Genomic DNA, 15,108 nt, shown 5'->3' with positions numbered 1-15,108 from the left:
CTTCTGACACCTGCAGCCCTGACCAATGTCTTGAGAGACCCAAAGCTAAACTACCTAGTAGCTGAGACTAGAGGCAGGCACCACCATGCCTCTGCAATCCTGACCTGCAGAGACTATAACAATAAGTGTCTGTTGTTTTGGGGTAGTTTGCTATAAGGCAACGGATAATGCAGCATGGCTCTGGACCAGGTGTTCTCACCCTGCCTCTGGCAATACAGCTTGTCCTCCTGTGAAACAACTTCCTACCGCTGCTGTCTCTGGATGTCTCAACATCCCCTGTTGACTTCCTTTATCCTGTCCTCAACCCTTTACTAAACTCCCTTCAGACTTCACAATGGAATATGTTACCTCCTTCCCGCCTGGTGCAGGATGGAATTGTGAACAAGACAGACACCATTCCCTTCAGAGTTTATATTCTAGTGGGGAAAACAGACCATAAATTAGCCAACAAGTAAATAAGCAAGGTAATTTCAGAGACCAGTAAGTAAAATGGAGAAATGAATGGAAAAATAAATGGGGCTCGAGACAGGCTGATCAGGAGCCTCCATGAGGCAGGTTTGTCAACGAAGGCCTCTCAGAGGCCGGAGGCTCAGTCTGAACTCAGGAGAAGGAAGCTCGGACAGAGGAGGCTGGAGCAGTCAGAGGGAGCAGCGATGTCCCTAAGGTAGGAGAGGGTGTGGAGGTGTCAGGGGCAGAGGAGGAAGACCCACATGCTAGAGCAGAGTTCGCAGGGTGGCAAGTAGGAGAGGGGAGCTCAGAGACTCAGGCAAAGCCAGGTGAGGAGTTTGGGTTTTATTTAAACTACAGCACGGCCCCTCACTGAAGGATTTTCAGTGAGGGTCCGTGTAGTATCCAATTTACCTTTGGAACGAGCTCTCCGGTCTTGACACCTCTGTCCACAATATCTAAACCCATAACGTGGGCTGACATGAACTCAGATGCAAATTGCTCTGACCAGGACATCCTGGTCAGCCCTCTGGGGTGGATGGAGGGGCTGCTCCTACCACCAGCCTGGGGACCTCCCACCCCTGCCTCATCCAGAGAGCCTCGCTTGCCACATGGGCACGAAAGGGGCCCCCCAGGTCTCTGGGCTTCAGCAGGGCTCACCCACTCCGGCAGGGTCTGACTTGTTTTGAGGAAAACAAAGTCCAGGTAATGAAGTGGTTTGAGGAAGGTTACACCATGCAATGGACTGAATGTTGGTATGTCCTCAAAATTCACATGTTGAAACCTAATTCCCAGGGTGATGGTATTCAGAGGTGGGGCCTTTGGGAGGTGATTAGGCCACGGGGGTGGAGCTCTCACAAAGGGATTCGTGCTCCTTTGCCCATTTCCTGCCATGTGACGACACAAGAAGGTGACTGTCTGTAACCCAGAAAAAGGTCCTTGTCAGTCACCAACCAGGCTGGCACCCAGATCTCAGACTTCCAGCCTTCAGAAGTGTGAGAGATAAATTTCTACTTTTGTAAGCCCCCGGTCTACAATAATTTGTTACAGCTACCTGAATGGACCACAACAACCCAGGTAGGCACCCCCCGGCCCCCCCCTACCCAGACGGAAAGGGAAGATCAGAAGGCAGGAGTTCCTGCCCCTCCTCCTGGCCTTGCCTGGCCCTGTCTCACAGGGTCTCCCGATGGCCCTTACCCACTCCCTGGCCTGCCTCTCTCTCTGAGAGGGTGGGTCCTTCTCCCCACACAGGCCGTCCGTGAGGCAACCTGTGAGGGGCAGGTTGGGGAGGGAGGGGAGCTCGGCTGCTTCCACCAGGCCCCTCCTCCTGCCCCTTGAGCACTGACCGCCCAGGGACCCCCGGCCTGTGTCCCGCCCAGCTCTGAGTCACTGCATAGGCCCAAATCACACCCATGGTTCTCCTCGGAGGTGTAACCTTGCTCAGATCATTTGACTGAAGTTTGTTTTCCTCAACTCAAAGATGGGCGTACACATAGCTCTCCTGTTTCCTTTTTGCTTTTTTGAGAGTCCCATTGCCTTTCGCTGTCTCATCTCTGAGCAACTCCATTCCTGCTCTAGGAAAGGCAGGGTCTGGCACCCGGCAAGGCCTCCTCACAGGCCTTCCCCCCCGCCCCAAGGCAGAACCAGGTGGAACTGCATGAGAAGCGACAGAGGCGCCAGCCCCAGCCAGCACCCCGTGGCTCCTGGCACCAATCAGGCCTCAAGGCTTCCTCAACACCAGCTTTCCTTCCCCTCCCATTGGGCCCTGCATCCCGACCTTCTGCAACATTGTGCTCCTGACCCTGGCCAGCTCCCAGCCCTCCACAGCTGGGCCCCCACCTCAGAGCCTTCGTATCAGGTAGCCCCAGAGTCAGAGAGAAGGCCCCCGACAAAGCCGCAGATGGAGCTCAGCCCCAGGAAACGCCTTTCCAGAGCAAGGCTCCAGCTCACTGTAGGATCACGGTCAAGTCTGTGTCCAGGCCGAGCGAGGGGTGGGCTTGGGAACCATCTCACTCCTGGCCTAGATCCTACACCAAAAGGAAAAACTTCCCTCCCGCACCCCTTCATCCTGCTCTGGTTTCCTGACTGCCAGCGGGGAAGCACTTCTTTTGGAAGCCACTGGAAATTGAGGGATGAGACAGAAAAAACCAAAGCAACAGAGAAGCGCTCAAGTGTGGGAATGTCCCCGCCCAGCCCTCCCCTTCCCACCGGGTCCAGCTGCATAGCCCCAGGGAAGCCTAGACCTGGAACTGCAGGAACAGGGCAGAACCTCCCATCCAGGAGGGGCTGAGCGGCAGATGTGGAGCCTGGAGAGCCATGGAGCTTTCCCTTCCGAGCTCCCAGGGCCAGCAGGAAGAGGACATGAGTGAAGGGATGGGTGTCAAAGGACACTCAGCCTCAGAGGTGAAGACATCTGGGAGTGGTGGGACTGAGGCAAAGTGGACAGCCCCATGCAGGGCCCCGGCCAGCTTTCTATGACACCTTTGTGCAAATAAGAAAAAGTTCACCTCCAGGGGGACACAGGCTTGCACCAGGGCTCACGGCTTGGTGGGTAGAGAGAGGGCTGGATTTGAACTTTCCCCTTCCGCCCCTACCCCGCCACCCCTCTGTACGCATGCTTTTGTGCAAGGCACAACCTGTACAACTGTATGTGGTGGCCTTGGCCCCGTATAACAGGGATGGCTACTTAGCTCCAGCCCTGCAGAAATGAGGGCTTCATGTTGCTGGAGCTTCCAGTTTTTCAAGGGCAGCCGAATATAGGGGTCATGTGAAAAATTCTGGTTTTTAAATGTTGGCAGTGAATTCACCCCCTGGGCCAAACAAAACCAATCTGTGCTGGTGGCACCAAGGGAGAGCACCTCAGGCTCTTGGCACCTGCAGGATGGGCTTGTCCTCCTTGGGCATAAAGCTGCTCTGCCCTGAAAGGCACCCACCGCACACCCCGGGACCTGGCTGGCTCGGACCACAGCCTCCCTACCGGCTTGGGACAGTGGATGTAGCGTGCCAGGCTGATGATGAGGTCGTGTGTGATGGGGTCCACCAGGTTCCGGAAGCTGGCGTAGCGATACAGAACATCATCTAGTGAGGTCGACTCCATGCCCAGGTCCTGCAAGAGCAAAGGATGCCCAGAGGTCAGGGCTGGCTGCCCCACCCAGCTCACCCACCATCCCCAGGAGAAGTAGGCACAGGCCCCTGGAGGCAACGCTGCTTCCCAGAGCCCCAGTGGGGAGCGTCTGCAGAACTTCCCTCAGGGGCCGGGCAGGCCCCTCCTGTTTGTCTTTACCTCCAAGTTGAGAAGAGTGGGGACTGGCCTCTGCAGGCTCCGCAGTTTGTGCGGGTCATGGCTTGTGGCCCTCTCCTGGGACAGCCTCTGACCTTTGTCTCTCTGGTTTTCCAGAGGAGGAAGCCAAGGGTGGCCCGCCTTGGTGCAAGCAGCTGCTTCTCCATCGTGGCAAAATTTGGAATTGACAAAACTGCCTTGTGACAGGATGGTTTATTGATATTTATTTGTGTTTTCTTCCTGCTTCCGACGTTTTTACTGCTCCTTCTGTAGCTGATGCAGCCTGAGTGTTCCTTTGCCTTGGGGGTTTCGGGGTTGTAAGGACAGCCTGCCAGGCACCCAGAAGGAAACCTCACCAGGACTCCCTCAGAAAGGTACTGAGTGGAATCTTCCCGATGGGAGGGGAGTAGCTTGGAGGCGAGTGACACTAAGTGTGGTGGGGCCGCAGCAGAAGCCGCTGGAGCAGAGCTTCCCTGGGTCTGAGGGAGGAATTGGGTTTGGGGGCTCAGGACACACCACCCCAGAATATGGCACCCTGGCATCTGAGGTGGCAGCTGACGCAGGAAGGTCTCTCTGACTGCTGTCCTCCCCTGAAGCAGGCCCTGAAGAATCCTGTGACCTTCCTCTAAAGTAGGTCATGAGACCCTGAGCTTAAAACGGAGTGATGGGCTTTGGAGAAGTAAGGAAACATGACATGCCTGCCCTGGGGTGGGGACTAAACTTGGTGCCACTCCATGTGAAAGGGGTAGTTACGCCTGCTCCCTGTCCTCAAGCTCCCCCGCCCCCACCCCTGCCCAATTTCTGCCATCCTTGGGTATGAGCTACACTGCAGTCCCTGACCCTAGTTTGGTGCCTTACACAGAACAGGAAATGCTGACATTCCCATCCGGAGACTGTCCTCACGCCATCCTGGGGAGCAAGAGGCATTCCTGGGTGGGGGGCAAAGCAGGCCCACCCACTGCGGGCCGTCCTCGTTCTCGGGGCTCCCACAGCTTCCCCAGCACAGCCCAGAGAAGAAAGGCTCCCAGCCCAGGTGGCTGGGGTCCAGTACCCTGGGGACGGGAAGTCTGGGCAGGGAATGTGTGGGTGACCAGCTGAGTTTGCTCTTTGTCATTTTGTTTGTATTCTGAACTTTTAAAATACCTTCCCCACATGATTCTTAGAAATCCCTGGAAGGCAAACAGGCTGGACATCATTATACACTGTCTACAGATGGAGACACCAAGGCCCACGCCTTCTGTGCTGTTGGAATTTCAGGAAGGATGGGGGTGGGGCGGCGCGGCCTCAGCCCTGGGCCTGTTCTGCATATCTCATTGCTCTTATCTGCCAGGGGGTGGTGAGAGGGTGGCTGAGCTGGACAGATGGAGGGCAGGGATGGGCTCCGTGGTCTGGCAGCTGACATTGCTACAAGCAAATAAAAAGTCTTTGCTGGGGGCTCTGGAGGTCCTGGGTGTCATGCCTGGGGGTGGGAGGAGCCTCCTGGGGGGAGCCCCTTGGAGCCCACCTGCCAGCCAGGTCCTACCTGCCATGGTTAGGGGGCACTCTGCCCCCACCCTCATTAAGGCTTCATTCATGCCTCAATGAGGACACAAGAGGCCAATTGTGAGGACTCTGTTTTCCACGTGGCAGGAATGAACCTTGGAGGTGAACTGCCAGGCCCTGTGCCAGGCTCTCTGGCTGCTGAAAAAATTTGCTGGGAACCAGGACCTGGGGGCTCAAGGTCTGGTGTGGATGCAGTCGGGGGAGGCTTCTGAAGCACTGGCTGGTACAGGTTCCAGAGCTGCACTCCCTTGTAGAAGCAGGTGCAATACCCGCCGTCAACCTCTGGCCCTACCCCGGCTTTTTCAATCCCTCAGCCAGGGCTGCGTCCTGAAGCAAGCAACCTGCCACTGCTGAGCCTGTTTCCTCATCTGTAAAATGGGGACAGTGACCCCAGCATCACAAGGAGGTAAGGGGAACAAGACCAAGTGCTACATGTAAAGCCCCTGGCAGGGAACAGAGAAAGCAGCAGTGCCCTTTCTACTTCATTTCTGCCCCCTCCTCCCTGGAAGGCCCGTCCTCCCCTTCTGCAGGGGTTCTCCATCTCCGGGACCACAGACCCATTTGAGAATCTGTCAAAAGCCATGAGCTCTCTCCCTAGAAAAATGCAGGAGTCAGGGCCGGGCGGGGACCTGGGCACAGAGAGTCCACGCTGGCCTCATGATCAGGAGGGTGTGTCGGAGCCGTATGGACACGAGGGACACCAGGATACAAATTGTCACCCACTAATGTGCAAAATCACAGCCCTGCCCTCCCTGGGGCAAGAGGAGGCTGGGGACACAGGAAGGCCAAAAGTCAAAATGCTTGTGTTCTACCATCTCAGAGGGCCTGTGTGGTCAAACGGGCTGTGGCCCAGTGCCCGGCTTGCCAGCCAGACCCTGCCTACAGCTTGAGGCTCCCCTTCCTAGGGACAGGGAGCTGGGGAAGGAGGGTAGATGAAGTGGAAACAGAAGGGTGGTTATTCCCATGGTCAGATGCTGCCCTGGTGGCCACGGGGAGGAGGCCAGAGGCATGCAGTTATTTTTCTTTTACAGTCTGTCAAGCAGGCTGGGCTGCTCCTCTGTGGTTGGTGACTTAGTGCCAGCCTCTATCCCTCCTCTGCTTCACCCCTGGGCACCCCTCTCCTCTGTGGGCACTCCTGGCACCTAGTGGTATCCTCCTTCCAACTGTCTCTGAATGACCCTGGGAAATAGCACTGGGTTTTAGGTCCTGGCCAGCCCCAACTCGCTGTAAGTCTGTGGTAAGGGACTTCCCTCTTGGGATCCATTTTCCCATCTGTGAAATGGGCAGATGAACCGCACTAATGGTTATTAAACTGTGTTCCAACATCTTGGGGCTGACGGTCGGGGGCTGCAGTAGACAAGAGGGAGGTGAGAGGAACCAGCAGGGCTGTAGGCTGCGGCTCTTACAAAGCAGCTCCTGGTTACAAACAAACGCAGTTCTGTTCCAAAGAAAAGCATGAAAGCCCTGGACCAGATGACTGCCTGGGTTTCTTGTGTTCCTACCAGCCTTGCCTCATCTTCCTGGACCCCCTACATCTCCAAGCCAGTCTAGGCCACCCCTGGAAGGACCAAGAAAATCCTAGTTGCTAACCCAGGAGGCTGGGCAGGTCTGTGAAGATGCCAAACGTCCTTTCCGGAGCCCACTCCCCTGCCATCTCCCCGCGCCATCCCCCTGGTTGCCCAGCTGCTGACTGTGGCTCCACCTCTCTGGAGCACTGTCTGGGTTCATGTGGTTGCTGCTTGGGAGGGGAAAAGGAGTGTAGAGGCAGGATGGGAGGGAAGGAGGAGGGTCTTCTAGAAAGGCAGCTCAGGGTCACTGTGAGTCACGGCCAACCAACGCCGGCCCGCCCTGCGAATTCCAGCTGGGGTGGGGCTCCCCGAGGTCCCAGGGCTAAAACAGGGAAAGCCAGATAGAGGCTGGCCAAAGGCCATGGCACACATTATTGCTTTATTGCTTTATTTCGACCCCACCTAGGTCCACAGGATGCTTGTGCTAATTGAGGGCACTTCATAGTCCTGAGGACCTTGGGCTACTTCCTGCCTCCGTGATGTCCTCTCCATCCCCCCCCTAAGCCAGGCTATTGGAGATGATGGTGTCACCAGCTGCTGGGACTACCCATGGGGATGGGTGTGAAGGAGAAGAGGTTACCAGATCCTCAGGTGTCTCAGGCGGCTGCAGCCTGGGCCACAGCCCTGGGAACAGGCTCCTTTCTGACTCTGCACCCATGGCCTGCCCTCGTTCTCAGGAAGACACAGAATGGGGGTAGGCACACGAGGCCTGCTGCATGTGCAAAGGAAGTGGAAGCATCAGATCCAGGTGTGGTCCCGGCAGCCCCTCCTGTGCACTGTACTAGTCTTGGAGGGGCTGGTTTGTCTTAAAAAGCACAAGGCATTGAGGACAATCCCATTTTCCTCATGATAGGTCTAAACGGTACCACCTCTAGTACTGTTTGTGGACGGTTCCTCATCAGGATGTCTGGGAACACCAGGAGGTACACCTGAGTCACTGCTGGTGGGGAGTGACACTCGGAGAGTGTGGCTGGCCTGACACCAAGTCACCCTTGGCTCCCTTACCGAGCTGCCGACCCAACACACAGCAGTACATGGTATCTCAAAGAAGGGGGCCCTACATGACTGGAGCATGAATAAACAGGTCTGGGGACTCACTGCAATGGGGAGAGATGATGGGCTTGGGAATAGGGGTGCATGTTTCCAACAAGTGAGTAGAGATTCATACAAGGCAGTCAGAATGGCATTTCTCAAAGTGTGGTCTGTAGACTTTGCAGAAGCACCCTTAAGACCATTTTAGGGGTGCTGTGGGGACCTCTTTTCCAATGACATATCTATGTGATGCCAGATTTTCTTCATAGACGTCAATTAAAACAACCTGTCGCAAGATCCAATGCAAAAGCACAAGTCTGATAGCTGTCTTCTAGAAAGTGAGACATGCAAGAGAGTCACAAAAATGGGGAGCAACACCACTCTCCTCACATGGTTTTTCTTTTCCTTTGGAAAATATAGTTATTTTCATAAAAATGTATTTCTTCACTTGTGAACTTATTCTTTTTTATTCTGAGACAGGGTCTTGCTCTGTCATCCGGGCTGGATTGCAGCGGTGCGATCATAGCTTGCTGCAACGTTGAACTCCTGGGCTCAAGTGATCCTCCTGCCTCAGCCTCCAGGGTAGCTGGGACTACAAGTGTGAGGCACTGTAAGGAGCTGCTGTTATTTTTTTAGATGTGAAAACAACCCTATGAATGGTAACAGCTGGCATTTTGCATTCACGTTGGCACACGTGTGAGCAAGGCAATGGCACGGAGTGTACATGCTCACTGCCACTCACTCGATGCCTCCCCACAGTTGGACTTGCACCTTCACTCTGTATTCCTGTGCCGTAGGGAAGTCACCCAGTACATGTTTCCCCCAAAGCGGAATACACAGGTGCTTTCTCTTCTGAGCTCTAGCCTCCCCGAGAATTCGTTCATGTTGATGACACACCTGAAGACAACCTGGCTCAACAGAAACTCCCTGCAAAATATCGCAGATAGACTTGGTTACCCTCTGACTTTCAGTCCTGCAGATGAGAATGAGGCTATCTGATTTTTATTTCTTTAGCTGCTTGTTCAGTCCTGGCACCTATAGTGCTGTATTTGCCACAAAACCCCACTGTGTCTCCTGGACAGCCCCAGCAGACTGTCCTTTTCCTAGGAATATCAGTTCAGCATACAGGAGACCTCTGAAGCAACTGAATCTCTACAGCAACTTCTCCAAGTCACCAAAGGGGCATCTCATTCATGACATCGCCCAAACTCCAAAAATCCCTTCCCTGTATCTTCCTCGCTACTCCAACCATCCCTCGCTTTCTCATTTCCACCCTGAAAACCCAGCCCAAATCTTTCTAATACAAATAAACTTAACTTCTCTGGCCAATCCAGTTCTCAGATCCAAAAAGCCCCGTAAAATCCCAGAAAATAACAAGGGTTGGCAAGAATGTGAAGAAACTGAAACCTTTGTGTGCTGCTGGTAGGAATGCAAAATGGTGCAGCCACCATGGAAAATGGTGTCGCAGTTCCTTAAACAAATGAAACACAGAATTGCCATATGATCCAGCAATTCCACTCTTGGGAATATATACCCCAAAGAACTGAAAGCAGGCACTCAAACAGCAGCTATGTTTCCAGCAGCATCATTCACAGTAGCCAAAAGGTGGAAACAATCCGAGTGGCCATCAACAGATGAATGGGTACACGGAGTGGGGTCTAGCCATGCAACGGAATATTATTCAGCCTTAAAAAGGAAGGGGATTCCAACACATGCTACAGCATGGTGAACCTTGAGGACACAGGGACAAATAAGTGAAATAAGCCAGACACAAAAGGACAAATACTGTCTGATTTTACTTATATGAGGTACGGAGACTAGTTAATTCATAGAGACAGAAAGTAGAATGGTGGGTACCAGGGGCTGGGGGGAGGGGAAGGAGGAGTTACTGTTTGATGAGGACACAGTGTCTGTTTTGCAAGATAAGAGTTCTGGAGATCAGTTGTGCAACAGTGTGAATGCACTTAACACAACTGAGCTGTATGCTTAAAAATGGTTGAGATAGTACATTTTATGTTATTGTATTTTACCACAAATTTTAAAAAGGGCCAGGCCCGGTGGCTCATGCCTGTAATCCCAGCACTTTCGGAGGCTGAAGCAGGAGGACAGCTTGAGCCAGGGAGGTTGAGGCTGAAGTGAGCTATGACAGTGCCACTGCACTCCAACCTGGGTGACAGCCAGAGCCCCAAGAAGGCAAACATAGACATGTTCCTGGGATAGGAGGGAGCAGGTGAAAGGTGCACATTCTACCTGCTGTTCTTTTTCTGGCCCTGACACTTGGTTATTAAACATTTTTGCCACCATGTGTCTAGTGGTGGATCTGTTTTCTTTGAATTTCCTTTCAGGTATTGGTCTGCGGAACATAGACCTTTTCTCAGGCTGGCGCTTCCTCAGGAAAACCAACGCTGGCTCTGTGTCTTCTGTATTTGTCTTTTTTGGTATTCTGTGCATGATACACTTTCATCCAGGGTTTCCAGTTTGCCTTCCATGTCACTGATTTCACATCCATCCTTACCGCTCTCACTGCCCCCAAGAAGGATTGCAAGTCGGCTAGCATTTCATTTCCTTGCAAGTCTTATTTTGCTTGTTAATCTCTCCTTTCATCTCATCCTATTAGTTTTCTTTTCCATCTCAGCTTGGCCTCTTTGGGTGGCCTTTTATTCTTTTCCCGCAAAGTTCATTTCTTCTGGATCCTGCTGTAGATCATTTTCAGAGGTCGGGGTTCAGGTTCCAGGAAGCTCAGGCTTCCCCCATCCCCAGCTTGTGCACTCTCGAAGAGATCTAGTCTATCAGCGCATCCTTGTCCCCACGACAGCCTCCTTGGGTTGGGGCTGAGTCCACCTCTCAGGACTCTGGCTTGCACAAGAGTCCGGCCCCAGGATGAGACTCAGGCACCGTGCTTACGTGACTCTGACCTTGAGAAGGGACATCTTCACCCACTTCATGGCCTCAATCTCCAACTCTCACAACAGTGAAGTCCACGGAAATCTGTAACAATGTCTGTATGTTCAGGACGCTTCCTGTCCTTGGACAAGCCCACTGGCTGCACTGGATTTCTCAGAGGCCCTCTCTTCCCGCCTTGGGAGTTGCTGTCTCTGAACGGATGCAGACAGAGACATGGGAGAGGATGAAGGGAGAGGGGAGTGGAAGAGCCCTCCTTCTACCTCCAAATTGTCACTTCCATGGTACAGGACCAGTTGCCTGGCTTTCTGATTGGCACAGTCCTCAGACTAAGGGAGAAAGCGGCTTCCTCCCTTCCTTCCGGAGGTCTCAAATTCCTGGAGGAAGGCTGGATGGTGTCTTTCTTGGCTTTGCTCCATGTGTCTAGCAGTGAGGAGGCTCCTCTCAGACTGCCCACCTGTCTTTGTTTCCAGTGTGCTGAGCGTTTGTGTTTTTTTGGTGTGTCATCTTAGGTGTCTTAGGGGAAAGCTAGGAGAAGCCACAGAGGAGGCCGCCAGCCATACTCTATTTTAAACCTCAACTCCCCCCTTCCCTCTTCAACTCATTTTTAACCCCACTCCCAGAAGGAAGGCCCCACGGGAAATTAGCTTTCATTTGTCTGTCTCCTCCAGGCATGACTCCACAGTTTCTGCAACAACACAGCCGAGGAAAGGAGGACGCAGCAAGTGCTGAATATTAACCAGCAAAGGTAGATGCTTCAATATCGAAAACACCAGGGCCCGCATGTGCAAAGCTACTTAATGAGGGTGTAATCAAACACAGTCCACCAGAAGGAAATTAATTAGAGTCCAGAGGGCAAGCAGGAAGCAGAACCAGGCTGCTCCCCCTCCTGGCTCTAGAACATCACTGGCAGCCACTGCTAAGGGAGGGACAAGCCTGGGGGATGCCAGGACTCAGCTGGGTGCCAGGGCTCCTGTCCTCTTCCCCATGACATTCCGGCTTGCCTTTGGGGGATACCCAGGGGAGGGAAGGGAAATGTCAGGTTCTATTAGGGAAATACAGCCTGAGGAAGCCCCCAGGGAGAGAAGCTGGGACATCCCAGAGTTAAGGAGCTGGGCACAGAGAAGGCTTGCTTCTCTAGGAAGACAATGGCCTCATAAGAAGGAGGACGGAGTCATAAACAACAGAAATGTATTCTCTCATAGTTTGGGAGACCAGAAATCTGAAATCAGGGTGTTGGCAGAGCTGCACTCCCTCTAGGGATTCTAGGGGAGACTTCATTCTTTCCCCATGTGTGACAGGGAAGGGAGGGACGCCAGGCACAGACCTATGCACCAAATGAGAGAGATAGATACAGGGTGCAGTGGGATGAATGGTGGCCCCCAAAAGACATGCCCACGTGCTTGTGCCCAGAAACTGTGAATGTGACCTCATTTGGAAAAAGGGTCTTCACACACAGATTACCTTCAGGACCCTGAGATGAGATGATCCTGGTTTATCCAGCTGGGAGGGCCCTGAATCCAAAATAAGTGTTCTTACAAGAGACACAGAGAAGGCAGCAATGTGTAGGTGGAGGCAGAGAAGGGAGTGACGCGGCCGCAACCACCAGAAGCTGGAAGGGTGAAAGAGTGAAATCTGCCCTGGAATCTCTGGATGGAACACGGCCCTGCCGACACTCTTACCTCAGACTTCTGGCCTCCGAACCATGAAGAGTATGTTTCTATTGTTCCGAGTCACTCAGCCGGTGGTCATTGGTTACGGCAGCCCCAGGAAATGAATGTACCAGATTGGATCAGGACAGAGGTGGCATTTTCCCCAGGGGCACACCAGGCAAAAGGGAGAAGAGATCAAGGCAAGGGGCCGGGACTCCTCCCTTCTTCCACTGCTGTGGACCTCAGCCAAGAGCACAGCTATGGGCAACCAAGGACATTACTGCCAGAAATCAACTTGCTGTCTCCACCAGCCCCGGAGCCTCTGTGGGTACATGTACCCCTGACACACTCTCCTTTGCCGTCTGCTCGCAGAGGCAGGGCTATACTAATCAGAAATGCTTCCTATAGGACCCCCAAGGTGGTTCTCAGCTCAACAGGGGAAAGAACCTTTCAAAACAGGTGATGAAGGAAATGCCGACACCACTCATGACAAGGGCGAGGCTTGAAGACACTCCACTAAGAGAAATAAGCTAGGCACGAGAGGACAAATACTGCACGAGGCCACTTACATGAGGGACCAAGAGTATCTAATTATTCAAAGTACTCAAATTCACAGAGACAGAGAGTAGAATGGTGGTTGCTGGGACTGGGGAAGAGGGAATTTGTGTTGGGTGGGGACAGGGTTTCAGTTTGGGGACGATGAAAAAGTTCTGGAGATGGAAGGTGCTGATGGTTGCACAGCAATATGAATGTGCTTAATGCCACTGAACTGTGCACCTAAAATGGTTAAAACGGCATTTTATATTTGTATATTTTATCATAACAAAAAAATAGTGGTGAGCTCACCGTCACTGGAAGGATACAAGCAGAGGAGAGACCACTCATCAGCCGGCACTGCTGAGGCAGGATTTCTGGACCACAAGGAAGGTGGCCACTAAGAGTTGCCCTCCGGCCCCCTGTGACTCTTCTCATCAGCATGGCCCAGGATGCAGGACCCTGGCATCCAAGGAGGTGCCACTAAGTAGCTATAAGACGTGGGGCCTGGCGAGAGGAACCAGGAAAGAACTCAGAAAAAAAAAAAAGAAGCAACAAAAAGCCAGTGACGAAGTTGCGTGGATGGCGGAAGGCAAGCAGGAGTTTGGTGATGGAGTTTGAAGACCAGGACTGAGACGCCCCCCGCTGGAGGGGTATGTGGGGTGCAAAAGCAGAAGTGGCACCAGTGGGCTTGACTGCTCCAGAGAGGGGCATCGCTCCTCAGTGCAGTGACAAGGCGCCTTTAGCCCTGAAAGTGCCACTGTCACACAGGGCGGCCCTGGAGCAAAGTGAGTGCTAATGCACTGAGGCACATGGAAATCTGGTATTTCACACATTGGTCATGTCCAAGAGAATTAGGCGTATCAGAGTATCTAACAGATTGGCCTTCCAATCCCCATTTAAAACGGGTAATTGAGTAGCTGATTTTAAGCTTATGATTTTAAGCAGAACACCGGAAGTGGATTCAGCCAAGTTTGTAAGTTTTGAAATGTTTCAGAGAACTAATAGTCATCATATTTATCAGCTTATTAAATTTTAAGAACTGTTTAGGAACCCGGGAAAGTCCTGCTTTTTAGGATGAGTATTTATAAACTTAAGAACACTGGTTATGTTAAATTTTTAAATTTATAAAATCGCATCAAGATATTTAAAGAAATTTAATTACTTAAGTTATAAACCCCCTACCCTTGAACATGGTCATTTAAATGAACTAGATTCGTGAGATGAATAATGAAATTGGTATGTTAAATGCTTCAGGAAACACTAGGTTTAAAAATTTCCACTTCAATATATATTGAATATTAATTGAAAAAATTCAAGTAGTTGTAAGTAGTCTGTGTGTGTGTATACCCCAATAATAACTAATGAGAGATAATGCAGACGAGGTGGGCACCCTGCAGAGTCTGGGGCAAGAGCATCAGCACAGCTAGAGAGGGAGGACTATGCAGTTAAGAGCCCGAGGCACACTGCTCGGGCTTGGAAGACACCAAAGCAAAGCAGACTAGCAAAAGTAATGAAAGCAACTGCTACATCCCCTCCCCCTAACAAAACCACTGGACAGCGTGGGAACCCTGTTTGAAGGTGAGGCCTCCTCACACTCCTGCTGATGTCTAAGGTGGGCATTGCCTGGCTCCTGGTCCCAGTCTTGGGGGTTGCCTCTCAAGGGCACCCTGGCTTGGTGCCCGTCACCCCCACAGGCCTGTGAGTTTGGTGCCCAAGGAGGTGCCCATGAATACCCAGCTAACCGAAGTCAGCCAGATGCTGCCAGGGAGGGCTGCTCTGTGGAGGTCTGAGCCAAGAAACTGCTGCTGGGGGGTCACTGGCACCCACTCCCCGCTCCACCAGACTTACCCAGCCTGTCTGAAGGATGAGAGGTAAAGACTGGGGTTCTCTGGTTCCACCTCAGGGCCCAGGGGCAGCTCATGACTCTCCCACCCGTCCAAGGCCATGTGGCTCCTGCAGGTTTTTTAAGCCAGGCACCCCGGCAGGCTGGCCCTCCTCAACAGTGACGAGTGTTGCCACCAGGTCTGCCTTGCCCAGCAGGAGTCAGCAGCCTGGGCGGCAATGTTTGGCAGCTTTGCTCAGTGAGGGGCTTCATGACTGCATGTTGTTTGTGTTTTAACTTTGAAGTCTTAAAAAATGACACCCTCTG

General features: G+C 52.7%; 1 protein-coding gene and 1 long non-coding RNA gene across 3 annotated transcripts in view; one reads left to right on the top strand and one right to left on the bottom strand.

The window, feature by feature from the left end:
• Nucleotides 1–15,108, bottom strand: part of LRRC75A (leucine rich repeat containing 75A) — a 48,748-nt gene that overhangs the window by 15,352 nt on the left and 18,288 nt on the right. Inside the window, exon 2 of one of the 2 annotated variants that reach the window (XM_028836047.2) lies at nt 3,425–3,553. The exons of the other annotated variant lie outside the window; for it this stretch is intronic. Coding sequence (XP_028691880.1) covers nt 3,425–3,553 — 129 coding nt within the window. The remainder of the gene's footprint in view (nt 1–3,424; nt 3,554–15,108) is intronic. 2 annotated transcript variants of the gene reach the window in all.
• LOC144335347 (uncharacterized) lies at nt 1,342–7,364 on the top strand. Its single transcript, XR_013406138.1, has 5 exons — nt 1,342–1,524; nt 2,085–4,101; nt 5,584–5,675; nt 6,775–6,875; nt 7,244–7,364. It is a non-coding gene; the product is annotated as an uncharacterized LOC144335347 (long non-coding RNA).

The sequence above is a fragment of the Macaca mulatta genome, chromosome 16 (assembly GCF_049350105.2).
Source record: "Macaca mulatta isolate MMU2019108-1 chromosome 16, T2T-MMU8v2.0, whole genome shotgun sequence".
Classification (NCBI taxonomy): Eukaryota; Metazoa; Chordata; class Mammalia; order Primates; family Cercopithecidae; genus Macaca; species Macaca mulatta.
Note: the sequence above shows the minus strand (reverse complement) of the source record. Positions and strands in the feature narration are given on the sequence as shown.